The sequence below is a fragment of the Cavia porcellus genome, unplaced genomic scaffold, assembly GCF_034190915.1.
Source record: "Cavia porcellus strain 051 isolate PalLab524CR breed Dunkin Hartley unplaced genomic scaffold, mCavPor4.1 scaffold_8, whole genome shotgun sequence".
In the NCBI taxonomy this organism is placed as follows: domain Eukaryota; kingdom Metazoa; phylum Chordata; class Mammalia; order Rodentia; family Caviidae; genus Cavia; species Cavia porcellus.
The window spans coordinates 16,053,220-16,066,583 of record NW_026947491.1 but is presented as its reverse complement, the minus strand read 5'-3'; the positions used below and the strand labels follow the sequence as shown (position 1 = coordinate 16,066,583).

Genomic DNA, 13,364 nt, shown 5'->3' with positions numbered 1-13,364 from the left:
GGTCCACGAGTCCGAATGCATGGACGCCTTGTCCAGGGTTCTTCTGGAGCCAGGGTTTTTCCTGAATGCTGACTCCTCCCTGTAGTGTGACTCCTTACTATATCCTGTGGGCTTGCTCCCTGCAGTCAAGCACTGTTAGGTCTTCCAGGGTTTTTTCAGAAATAAATTTCTTAAAAATAAGTTCCAAGTAGCATAAAGATGAACATTACTTCCCACCATGCTACTTGTTGGACTAGCTTCAGGCAGAAATGCTAATGGTGTCTCATTCATGTTTAACCTGGGGTCTTACGCAACTGATTGTTTAATCACACAGGACAATAAGACTGCTTTGTACTGGGCTGTGGAAAAGGGGAATGCGACCATGGTGAGAGACATCCTACAGTGCAACCCTGACACTGAGATCTGCACAAAGGTACATGTGACATCCCTGTCCTGCAAGTGCCAGCGCCATGCTGAGTCCCCGCGCTGCTTGTAGTTCTGGTACCTGCCGTTGGCTCTAGAGCTCCATAGATTTGACTGATGATGCTCTGGGTTCAGTCGAGCAGCAGCTTTTTATCCTTTCGGGAGCTGTGTATTCATAGCAAAAGACTGTGTAACTTGTTAGTTAAATACTTTTCAGACAGTAGACCACCAGCTGTTCATAAATAGTGAGAAGGCTGGTTTTGGGGCACACACCTGTAATTTTGGTAGCTTCAGAGGTTGAAGCAGGAAGATTGCCAGTTTGAAGCCAGCCTGGGCAGTTTAGTGACACCCTGCCTCAAAATTGAAAAAGAAATGCATTTTTGGAAAAGGGTTGGGAGCGGAGCTTAGGGATCCCTGGCTTTAGCTCTCAGGGAAAAGAGGACCCTGGTGGATTTTTCCCCCAGATTCGTTTAAAAGACCATCGCAGATGGTTATTGATTCTGCATGCCAGTCAGCTCAGTCTATGTTCCTCTAACCATGTGATGGGCACAGGACTTATTAGGGCCCAGGGACGATACCGAGCCCATGGGTAGTAGTTTCCCATGAGAGATGCGTTTGGAACCCTGGACCGAAATGGCCGGAAGTCTTAAAGCCAATGAGGGGTTGTCCATGAGTCCAGCCTGTTTTGTCTGTGGGCCTGGAGCAGCTTGTTTTTTCAGTTCCTGTTTTTATCAGCAGCATCGGCAGCACATCTCCAGGGGAGTCAGGGCGTGGGCACCACACATCCTCATGCTGCCCATGTCTTCTCCTTCCCTGCCTCTGGCTCTAGAAGCCTCTGAAGGTGGTCCTACAGTGCCCGAGGGCAGCAGCCTTCCTGGGACACCTGCTGGCTCCCAGGTGGCACATTGACCATCTTGTTGTTCTGCTTCTCTTGGCCCCATGTCATGCTGTGATGGTGGGCAGCTTTCCTAACTCAGGAAGGTCAGGCCGGGTGGCCTCTTACTTCCCCTTCTTCCATTGGGAGGACGTCCTGAGCTCTGGTGAGGCTTTCCCGAGGCAAATGACAGCATTGCATGGTTTCCCTGCTGCTTGCAGGGGCAGGGCCTTCGGTTTACAGGTGTTGGTCTGCCTGGGTGTTGCCTTGGCCCTGAGCTCCATGGGGCCATCTCTGGAGTGCTGCTTGAGGTCAGTGGGGCATTCTGTGTCCAGCCAGGGAGGAAGAGTTACTTACATGCAGTGAGAGGCATGTGCAAGGGAGGACACGTTCTTCTTCATCTGTGAACTGTGTTTTCTTGAAGACACTATAAATGGTGACCCTTCCCAGCCTGAGCAATGGCTCAATGAGTGCTTTTGTGTGACATAAGGCACGGGGAAACAGAGCCAGTTATATTTCTCACCTGTGCCACAGGATGGTGAAACCCCGCTGATAAAGGCCACCAAGATGAGGAACATCGAAGTAGTGGAGCTGCTGCTGGACAAAGGGGCGAAGGTGTCTGCCGTGGATAAGGTAGGGTCCACTGGGAGCACCTTGTCCCTGCAGTGTGCTGGAAGGGGTTCCCAGGATGGCTCAGAGTGGCATGGGGGTCTGCCCTTGAGTACCCTGCAAGGAGCATCCTTGGGGCAGAACCCATACAGAGGGCCTGGAAGTGCCCTTGGAGGGACAGATGGTGGCTATGGGTGGAGCAGAGTTTTCCTGCTGCGCCTCTGCCAACCCTTTAGACAGCTTTCTTGGTTTCCTAATAAAATTAGCCCCAACATTATTTGATGCTTTCTTTGTGTAGATGTGAGCCCTGGTTTTAGCTCTCATTCTAAGCAGACTCAGATCTCTCTACTTCAGATTGATTTTGGCCCAGGAAAGATGGATGTAGGGACGAGAGAGCTTTAAATCTCCCATGTATGTGTGCCTTGGGCTTTCCTGGTTTGTGAAGTTAGCATTTATCCTTCTGTGCTTCTCTAGGCAGCGGAACAAGGACCGCAGGACCAGTGTGTCAGCTTTCTGTCCCACCAAGTAATGCTGGCTTTAAAAACAAAACAGCAAGGGGCTGGGGATTTAGCTCAGCGGCATAGGCGCTTTCCTTGCAAATGTGTGGTTATGAGTTTGATCCCTGGTACCGATAAAAACGAAAAAGACAAAAAACAAACAAAACAGAACAGCACCGGGGATGTGGCTCAGCGGCACAGCGCCTGCCTGGCAAGTGCAAGGTTCTGGGTTCAGTTCCCTGTATACTAAATAAAAACAAAACAAAAGACCCCATTCATTTTACTTCTGAATTGCTACAATACCGTGTGTAAAAAAGGAAACTTTAGTGTTAAAAATCAGGAAGACAAGAGAATTTACTCATAAGAATAAATTTACATGTGAAGTTGGCTTTCCTAGCACTCAAGTGGTTGCCCGCTGCAGCCCAGCAGGTGTTGTTTCCCCTGTCCTTTGAGACTGTGTATCTGGGGAAATGCTTTCACTTTAATTTGCCTTCTCACAGGCTCAGGGTGAGGAGGACGCCAAGAGGTGAGGGGCAGACAGTAAACTCTGGTGCCCATGCGTTGATTTGGGCGAGTGCTAAGACCACAGAAGGCTGTGGCTGCTGGATGATGGGCGGCGAGGGGCCATCTGGGATGGGGATGAGGACTTGGGGTGCGAGCCCCACTTCTTGGGGTGCGGCTGAGGTCCGCAGTGTGGGGACAGATGGCAGTGAGACGACATTAACTCTTGTGTGGCGTGTGTCACCTTGTGGATGTTTTTGTCACTGCTTGTTGTCCAGCCTCATGCTCTTACAGGATGCTGTATCAGGTCAGGAGTGTCCTCTTCAACTTCCTTTCCCCCAGAGTGCCACACACAAGGCAAGCAGGCAACAGGGCTGGGGAAGGCTCCAGAGAGGAAGGCACCTAGGAAAGAAGAAGAAAAAGCCAGCTGGGGAGTCCCCCCACCCTAGATTCAAACAGAGAGTTGGGCCACTGATGCCAAGAACTCTAGCTTGTTAAGTTTTGGTCGCTGGTCCTCTTCAAGAGAAGCGCAGCTCAGGAAGTAATAAGCAGAAGCACACCTTCTGCAGATAGGAGAGGTCTGTCTGCAGTGTTAGTTTTTCTCAGTGCTGTGTGTGGATGCTGATGAGACCAGAGGGTCCAGCTAGGGGAGAGAGGAGACTGACGTTCAGGACAGTGCGAGTGCACAAAGGTCCTGGGAGCAGGGTGGGTGCCATCGTAGGGCAAAGATAAAGATAGCCATGAGGTGGGTACACATGAGTTTGGAAGGTGGATGATGGCTTACCAGTGACTTTGGCCCTGGCCTGCAGGGTATGGAATAAGATCTGTCACTGCTCTTTCCTTGGGCTGAGGTGATGGGCCACCTTTGCTTGGGGGGCCAGGGGAGGCAGAGGTCCTGAGAAAAATGGATGAGGAACCAGAGAAAGAAACTGGGGAAGACAGATGCTGTGTTTGTACACACGATCAGTAGAAAGAGTGCACACTTCTGTTACCCTACGATGTGCTTGAGAATGTGACCTTGCATGCCTCCTGCTGTCACCTTACAGAAAGGAGACACTCCCCTGCACATCGCGATCCGAGGGCGGAGCCGGAAGCTGGCAGAACTTCTTCTGAGGAACCCCAAGGATGGCCGGCTGCTCTACAGGCCTAACAAGGCCGGAGAGACCCCATACAACATTGACTGCAGCCATCAGAAGAGCATCCTGACGCAGATATTTGGAGCCCGTAAGTGGCTTTTAGATTCCGAGTGTCCAGTGACAAGTAGGAAAAATAAAGGGCAGACTTCAGAGTGGTCATTTAACTGGCAGGTGTAAGGGCTGAGAAGCTTGCTGGTTCACTGTGGAGGACAGTCCCCCAATGCCTGAAGTCTTCTGCGTTGTGCTGTGGGTGCATTGAATCAGCAGTCAGCTTTTAGGACTGCTAGAAATCAGCCCACTTTCTACAAGGTTTTTGTGTGGTGTTGCCCAGGGTGCTTTGTGCCTTTCCCTGAGTGCAGTCTTCTGTGGGTGATAGCCCCCGTTTCCATGGTCCCCTGCTGTGCAGTGACATCTGCCAGATGAGGCCCAAGCTCTGTGAACGTCCTTCCTGCCACTGTCCCTCTCTGCCTTGGAGTCTGGCCCCTTCAGCTCTCCTGTGTCAGTGACATCTTTTGCCTTGTTGTGAATACTTAAGTCCTTGTGCTGTTTCCCTTTTCATACGTAGGGTCTGTGGCTTTTATTCTGTTCGTTTGAGATTGTTCTCCCTTCCACATTTTTGTTCTTCAGGGCTGAAGCTATTTCTACTTCTCTCCTTGCCCTCTTTAACACTCAGCCTAACGAATATTGCGCTGAAGTAGTTTTTGACTGAAAAGGCTGTGCACAAGACTAATCACCCGTACGTGATGTTTTCAGATATGTAGTAATTTTCCGCTGGAATTAAAGGAAAAGTATGTTCCAGAGTCCAACAGGAGAAACAGAATCCTGTCCCCTTCTTCAGCTTTTTATTCTTACCTTGTCCTTCAGTAGGACCCTGTGGTGTTGATAGTTTCTGCATTTTAGAATATTTTCTAATTGTAGTAATGCAGCCTCATTAAAGCTCAAGAATGAAGGCATGAATTTAGTAGAAAATGCGAATGCCTCCTTGTTTCCTATCTCCTGACTTGTAATTATTTGAATAATTCCTTCTGGGCTTTTCTTTACATATATTAGAATATTTTATATAGCTTTAAAAAAGAAAAATCAGGTCATAACATTATAAAAATTTCTAATGACCTGTACCATATTTTAATTGTTACGTATCTTTTTACCACAGATCTTGATAACATACCAACTCTCTGTGGATAAACCTTTGCTTAGTTTTGCTGTTAGCATGCTCTAGGGAACAGCTCTGGTGTATGCCTATTGTCTCTGCTTTTTATGGTTACTTTCTTGAGATAAATTCTAGAAGCAGAGCTGCCAGTTCAGTGGATGCCCACAGTTATGTTCACCTTCCCAACTGACTTAAAATGTTTTTCCTCTGGCAGCATAAGGTGGTACACGATCTTGCAGCCACAGTATGCCAACCTCTTCGTCTTTGCCCATTCGATTAAGAAGAACTCTAATTTTAATTTGTTTTAAAATTATTAGTCTTCATCGATTATTTACCATTTGTAGTCTTCATAGATCATTTACTATTTGTATTTTTGCCATTTTTCTTTTTGTATCATTTGCCTATACTTTTGAGTTTCTAATATTTTTTAAAAGTTGACTGTGTTTTTTGTATGTTAGGATTTTGATCTTAGATGCTGCCTAGATGTGGCATATGTCTCCCCCGGCTTACTCTTGCTTATGCCCATGGTTTTAAATTGTCCATCTAAAAATGTTTTCGTAGTTCATTCATAAATCTTTGCCTATAGTTTTGGCCTTACTATTATGTTGAGAAAGAAATGCATTTTCCAACAAAGATGTTTCAGTTTCAGCCACACTTTATTCTAGAATTTTTATGGTTTTTAATTTTTATGTGTAATTTTCTGATGTTTCAGAAACACTGATTTTGTTATGACTGTGAGGTGGGTAGTGTTTTAATTGCAGTTTTTACAGATGGGTGGCTGAGGTTTGGGGACACTGCATACCACATACCAGTTTATCCACTGGAACTGACATGTAGTGCGCCATCTGCTGGCACCTGTGCTGGGCCCTGCAGTGTCGTGGTGCCTCCATCTGCAGTGCCCATGAACCACAGCAGACTGTGCATGTTCTGTCTTAGCTTCTGACATGTTTTTCTCACTTTTCAGTTTGGACGCAGTTCTCAGATTGTGCATGGCACTGTTTTGAAGTAATGAGTTAGTGTGGGGAGAACTAGTGTCCCTAACACACTGACCCATGTTCTCTGAGGATCTATTGTATCTACTTTCTTTCCATGTGTGGATACTGCACATGCTGAACCTGTCTGTACACACTAATTTGTGTCAGTATTGCCGTAGTTTGTTGATGCTAAAGTGCATTGTGGTCCTCATGTTAAGGTCTGTGATTGGAAGGGTCCTGCAGCTGATGCATAAGAGAGCATCAGATGGCATTTTGGCAGCACTGTTTTTCATTATTGTACATAAAAGAGATGCAGTTTGTGATAAGAAGTGGTCCTCAGTTCCACAAAGTGTGGTATTTAGAAATCCCTGAACCTTTTTTTTGCGAATCTGAATGGTTTAAGGTTTTGTCTGCTCATAAGTGAAACGTGAGAACTGAGGTCCTGTAACAGCAGGGCTGCTATGGGAGGTGAGGCTGTGGTGTGTTTCACTTTCAGGACACTTGTCCCCTACGGAAACAGACGGCGACATGCTTGGCTATGACCTGTACAGCAGTGCACTGGCTGACATCCTCAGCGAGCCGACCATGCAGCCGCCCATCTGTGTGGGGCTGTATGCGCAGTGGGGGAGCGGGAAATCCTTCTTGCTCAAGAAGCTGGAAGGTGAGGACCGTGGGCAGCACAGCTGTTCTGTAGGAAGGAGAATGGGAGTTCTGAGGGCTGGCCGGGCCAGCTAGGGATCTCCTCGCCTCCCCTTGTTTCTCCCTGAGCCCTTTGAGTTTTCTTTCCATGAAAGCCTCAGCCCTGGGAAGCAGCAGGGAAAGCCTTGGTTGCGAGTCTCCGTCCTTTTCTCACTGCTGAGCCCGAACACCCAATACATGCAGCTGAAGGAGGACAGGTTTGTGTGGTGCACAGTGGGTGGAGCTTTCAGCTCAGAGCTGGGATCCAAGGCAGCAAGCTGCAAGTGACAGCAGCAAGTGGGAAGTGACTGCACCGGCCCTCTTTTTGTCCTTTGGATTTTATTCAAGGTGGGGGCACTGAGTCTTATCCAGAACTGTGTCAGACCAACCCATGGACCAATTCCATAGTCACACACCCTGACCCCAGAAACACAGGCTCTGGATGCAGCCACCTCTGCAAAGTGCCCCCTGTGAGTGCAGGGGCTTTGGGGGCCTCTAACCTTGGCACCTCAGGTCTCCTGGCCCCGCCCACATGGAGAGGCTGTGCGGCTCTGCCTGCCCCCTTCCCCGACTCCTGTGCACACTGTTCTGAGTCACGACCACTGTGTTGAGTCATTTAGTCACAACCAGAGCCTTTGCACCTGCAGCTGGGACGCTGTCCCTGAGTCGTGCCTCTCTCTAGAGTCCTTCCCTCAGCATACACACCTTGAGGTTGACAGATCACACTCCTCCTCCTTCAAGACAACGTTCCGTGCTGTGGCTAGTGATTGCCTTGGGTTCTATAGGAAGAGTGACTTGTGTCAGGTGTATTTGGGCTTCCTAGATCTTTGAGAACTGATTGTGTGTGTGTGTGTGTGTGTGTGTATGTGTGTGTGTTTGTGTATGGTACTGAAGGTTGACCCCAGGGCCTTCACACTGACCTCCATCTCCATCCATTTTTTAAAAACTTTTTTATTTTGAGGCAGGGTCTTGCTGAGTTGTCCAGGCAAGATTTGAACTCGAAGCCTTCCTGCCTCAGCCTCCCAAAGTGCTGGGGTTACAGGTGTGCACCGCCATGCCTGCCCGGGAACCCTGGTTCCTTATCACAGTTGTCAGGAGAGGCTCCCGTCTGACTGATGGAATCAGAGAGGCTTGGGGAAGGCACGCAGTTTGAGGACAGAGTATTGTTTGGTTTTGCCTGTGGAAACAACTCACTGTTGCTTTACAACCACAGAAATCCAAGATCAGCAGCCTCTGCCTGGGGGTTGTGCAGCCTCAGCATGCAGCAGGTCAGGGCTTGGTCCTCAGTGAAGTGGTTAGTTCCGTGCCCAGTGACAGCATGTGCTGAAAATGTGAAGATGGCACACCCAACACAGAGCTGTTTCTCACCCCAAAGAGGGTGGCGTTTCCGGGGCTTTGTCTTCCAGATGAGATGAAGACCTTCGCAGGCCAGCAGATCGAGCCTCTGTTTCAGTTCTCCTGGCTGATTGTGTTCCTGACGCTGCTGCTGTGTGGAGCAGTGGGATTGGTGTTCACCTTCACTCTGGACCTGAGCCTGGGCGTGGCGGTAGCCCTGAGCTGCCTGGCTCTTGTGTACATATTTCTAGGTGAGGCCTCGCTCTCTATTTGCTGTGGAAACAGAGAACACACCTGCTCGTTATTCATTGAATACTATCTAGTCTTTCCTTTAACATCTCCATATAGCTTTCTTTTTTTTGTCTTTTTCATTTTTATCGGTACCGGGGATCGAACTCACGACCGCCTGCTTGCAAGGCAGGTGCTTATGCCGCTGAGCTAAACCTCCAGCCCCCGTCTCCATATAGCTTTCATAATTGCTAGAGAAAACGGATCTTGTTTTGCCATTTTATACGCCAAAAGATTTATGCAATCTGAAGAGAAACCATAGTGCTCTTTTGTATTTTATAAAATGGTCTAAAGGAACATTTTGCCCACACTGTCTTAGAGTATGCTTTCCAGTTAGTTTACTATTGCCGGTGTTGAAGTAAGACTAATTCATTATGCTTAGTCTTTTACATGTTGATTAATGATATATTTAAGTCTTTTCTAAAGTCATCTTGGCATGCTCTGGAACATTTTTTGATAACTATTATTTTTATTTTGTCTAAAAGAAAAACTGCACATGGTAGTGCATGCCTATAATCGCAGCACTTGGGAGACTGAGGCAGAAGGATTGTTGCAAGTTCAAGACCAACCTGGGCTACTAAGTGAGCTCAAAGCTAGCTTGAACTACTCAGTGAGATCCAGTCTCAAACCAAAAATAAAAAAAAAACAAAGGAAAGGCTAGGGTGGGGCTTGGTGGTAGAGCTCTTGCTGTGCATGCTCAGGGCCCTTGGTTTGATCCCCAGCATTTCCACCACCAAAAATAACAAATAAATATATAAATAAATTAAAATTAAAAATTAAAGCAAAGAAAATAGAACATAATCTCCATTATTGAGAATGTCTTCTTTTTTTGTTTGTTTGTTTCGTTTCTTTGAGATGGGCTCTTGCTTTGTAGTTCCGGCTGGTTTTGAACTAGCTATATAGCCCAGGCTGGGCTTTAACTTGGGACAGTCCTCCTGACTCAGCCTCATAGTGCTGGGATGACAGGCACATGCCCCAGGCCTGGCTGGGAATCTCTCCTGTGGCAAGAAAAGAGATGGAGTCATTATTAGAGGAGCTGGTAGTTTCAGCAGTTGCCCCAGTGGCATTTGAGTCGGGACAATATCATGTCCTTGATGGTGATTTAAGATTCTATTTTGTCAGCTCCCTTTACATTTTGTATAAACTTCTGTAAGTGGTGGGCTTATAGTTCAGGAATTGGTCAGGGAGCAGTGAGGAGATATGGCTGTGTGCAGTTGGTATCACCACCGTAGCACGTGACTCTTAGGAGTGAAGAAGCTGCTTGACTGATGATTCTTTTTTGACATCTTCTATTTCAGTTGTCATTTACTTTGGTGGACGGCGGGAAGGAGAGAGCTGGAACTGGGCATGGGTCCTCAGCACCAGACTGGCGAGACACATTGGCTACTTGGAGCTCCTGTTCAAGCTGATGTTTGTGAACCCCCCAGAATTGCCAGAGCAGACCACCAAAGCTCTGCCCGTGAGGTGAGTTGGTCCACTTGGTGGAGTGGCCCCGAGCGAGACTTAGCCAAAACACCTTCCACTTGATAACGTGGTGCATTATGTTGCCGAGAATCCTGGTACCTTGAATCTTCTACGTGAAAAATAAAAGTGTACCCTGGTCAGATACATTTGGGAAACTCTGTGGCCTGTCTTCCTCTTGCACGTGAGGTCCCTCTTCCATAAAGAAACATGTTTCACTTTGATTAACCACGGCGTCCTCGTCGCCCATCTTGGAGCACTCTGAATTGAGAGTGGGTGTTGACAGAGGGCCCAGGAAGCCAGCTTACCTCCTGGAGCTGCGTTTCCTCATCTCTGGAAACCTGTGTTTCACATCCAGCAGGAAATGTATAAAAGCTAAAGATGAAAACCACTTAAGCCAAAGAGCAAGAAAAAGCACGGGACTCCAGAGGAAAATAAAATGAAAAAAAGTTGGAAACAAGGCCAAATGGGTTCGGTAGGTGTTAGGAAAAGAATTAAAATGCATTAAAAGATTAAGCACTTTAAAATTACAGTAAGATAAAATGTGTATGTTATTTGAGATGAAAATAAATAGCTTAGACCAGAGAAAACATCAAAACAATATAGGAGAGAAAAATGAAGGGTAAACCAGACATTGCAGCCCTGCCCTGCATTCTGCCTGCGTGGGCTCAGGCAGCCACAAATCAAGAGCATTTAAAACAGTGCAGTTGGAAAGGTACAGATTTCCTCATCACTGTTCTTTAAGCAGCACAGCTTAGCAGTCATTTGTAGAGTGTTTCTTTCATGCTGGGGAGTGGGGACCCTTGCCAGGAGGTGCGAGGGTTCTGCACAGATGCTGGGTGCTTGTGCAGAGGCCCGAGCAGGGCCTGTGGTGGTACCGTACCAAGGGACCCTGGAATTAGCTTGTGGGATTAAGCACCATGAGAACAATACATAATTGAGAGGTTTAAAGGAATAAACTCAGGAAAACTTAGGAGTTGAATAAAATTGGAAGAGATATCTTTATAGAAAATAAAAACTTTATTTTAAAGTGAGTAAAACAGAATGGTATACTGCCATCAGTTGCCCCTCAGAATACTCTCCTCACTTCAAAAACTTCCCCATGGTTTCCCCCACTCTGTGAAGCAGTTCTGGAAGTCCTCGTTCAAGAGTGTCTTAATTGTAGAGCCTGCATGTCCTGAGTAGACTCAGAACATTACCTTTTGTGGTTGTTTTGGCTGTGGGGAAGAGGAGGCTTTCAACAGTGCCAAGTGTGGTATGGGAATAAGCTGAGTGCATACCACAAAAAGAAAACAATAGAGACACTTGAATGTGCTAGCATTTTTAAGTTGAAACAACTAAAATAGCATCACCTAAGACTGCAACGTGTAACATTGTGATCTCAGATCTTTTCTCTTTTTGGGAGTTGGGGTGAGGGGTGGGGAGGAAGTCTCGCTGTGTAGTTGAGGCTGTCTTTGAACTCACCGTGTAGCCCAGGCTGGCCTTGGACTTGGTGATCTTCCTGCCTGTACCACCATGCCCAGCCCCGACTATGTCTTAAAAGCAGTGCTTGTCTATGGAGTTGGGGTGAGAGTTCGTTTACGGTTGGAAGGAGAGTGCAGAAGTGATGATCAGAGACTCAGGACAGATCATCCAGAAGAACAGCTGTGGAGAGAGCATCTTACAACTGTTTCTGCATCCCTGTTGGACGGGAAAGCTATAAAATCCGATACTTGAAAAGTTGAGGTTTTTTTTCGGCATTACTGGGCTTGACATGAGCAGTGACTATAGTAAGGGATATTCTCCTGGCCCTGATGTCTTCAGCTGGCGTTAGAGCTCTGCAGCTCTACTGCCTCCCCTGGCACAGCAGGCAGTGCCTCGAGGCTGCCCAGATACCTACGTTTTCCCTGGGGTTCCCTGCTTTAGTTCCTTGCTCTAACCAAGGTGTGAAGATGGTAGAAATAGACAGTGCCTGCTTGTGAGCTCTTTCCCTCCAAGGATTCTCAAGGCGTATTTTGGAAGGCATGGAGGGGAATGTCAGTGGGCAAGGTTGTTCCTGTGATGCTGAGGTAGCATCTCATGTCCCCCCATAGGTTTTTATTTACAGATTACAACAGACTGTCCAGCGTTGGCGGGGAGACGTCGCTGGCAGAGATGATCGCGACCCTCTCAGACGCCTGCGAGAGAGAATTTGGCTTTTTGGCAACCAGGCTGTTCCGTGTTTTCAAGACTGAGGAGAGCCAGGGTGGGATTCCTTTCCTGCCTTCCCCTTCCCCTCCCCCTCTCCCTCCCTCTCCTCTCCCTCTTTCCTCTCCCTGTCTCCCTCTCTCTCCTCTCCCCTCCTCCCCTCTCCTTTCCCCCTCCATTGGTGTTTGCACTTGCCCATGGGATGAATCTTTCATTTCTCTTTGTGAAAGCTCAGCTTGCACCTCAGTTAGCAGATGCTGGGACTGTAGCGGGCACTCCACGTGTTGGTTAGTAATTGCTCAAATCACTGGTTGTCTCACAGGTAAAAAGAAGTGGAAGAAGACATGTTGCCTGCCATCTTTCATCATCTTCCTCTTCCTCTTGGGCTGCATTGTGGCTGGGATCACCCTTCTGGCTGTCTTCAGGGTGGACTCACGACATCTGACAGTGAACGCAGTGCTCATATCCATGGCCTCGGTGGTGGGGCTGGCCTTCGTGCTGAACTGTCGCACGTGGTGGCAGGTGTTGGACTCGCTGCTGAACTCCCAGAGAAAACGGCTCCATCACGCTGCCTCCAGATTGCACAAGCTGAAAAGTGAAGGATTCATGAAAGTAAGACCCAGTTATGATGTGCCTATGTCCCCACTGCTCTGCTCTGCATGCTGGGGTTGAAGGAAATGCATTTGTAAAGTGATGAGGCAGTGCATGAACTGTTTAGTTTACAGCTGAGTTAAGAGGAAAGTACAGAAGTATGCTCCTGCCTCAGCCTCCCAGTGCTGGGATTACAGGTTTGTGCCACCACATCTGGCTGGTTCTTCTCTTCTCAGTTACTCTGACTGATTGACTGTCTCTAGTTAGTGCATTTAGACTGTTGACGTCAGAGATAATGGGCGTAGATGGGATTAGGTGCTGCCATTTTGGGGCTGTGTTTGCTGCCCTTATTCTTCATTGCTATAGTTGGTCTTTTCCTTTGGTGGTTTTTAAAAAAATTTTAAAGAGCATAAAACCAAACAACACAGTAAAGCCAATCAAAACAAAGCAGTAAAAGTGATATAGGACTTCAAAACAGGATAATAGGAAATCAAGAATGGTTATCATAATGCATCTTGATATCTTCAAAATTGCTGCCCATACCATCAGACATAATAAAATCAAACAAAGTAGAACAGAACAGAACCAATCAAAGCAAAATGTGGGATAAAAATAATAAAACGGAACAAAACAGCAGTATTGGATTTCAAAAATAAGATGGGAGGAAATCCCCCATCTTTGCTATAATGCATATTGTTATCC

The 13,364-nt window shown here is 47.3% G+C and overlaps 1 protein-coding gene across 15 annotated transcripts in view; it reads left to right on the top strand.

Moving 5' to 3' along the window:
* The window catches only part of Kidins220 (kinase D interacting substrate 220), a 71,738-nt gene that overhangs the window by 19,089 nt on the left and 39,285 nt on the right, over nt 1-13,364 (top strand). For all 15 annotated transcript variants that reach the window (XM_023562950.2, XM_023562951.2, XM_023562949.2 and 12 more), the window contains exons 10-17: nt 314-412; nt 1,811-1,909; nt 3,930-4,107; nt 6,640-6,804; nt 8,228-8,407; nt 9,743-9,908; nt 11,978-12,129; nt 12,394-12,683. In XM_023562950.2, the coding sequence (XP_023418718.1) occupies nt 314-412; nt 1,811-1,909; nt 3,930-4,107; nt 6,640-6,804; nt 8,228-8,407; nt 9,743-9,908; nt 11,978-12,129; nt 12,394-12,683 (1,329 nt within the window). The remainder of the gene's footprint in view (nt 1-313; nt 413-1,810; nt 1,910-3,929; nt 4,108-6,639; nt 6,805-8,227; nt 8,408-9,742; nt 9,909-11,977; nt 12,130-12,393; nt 12,684-13,364) is intronic.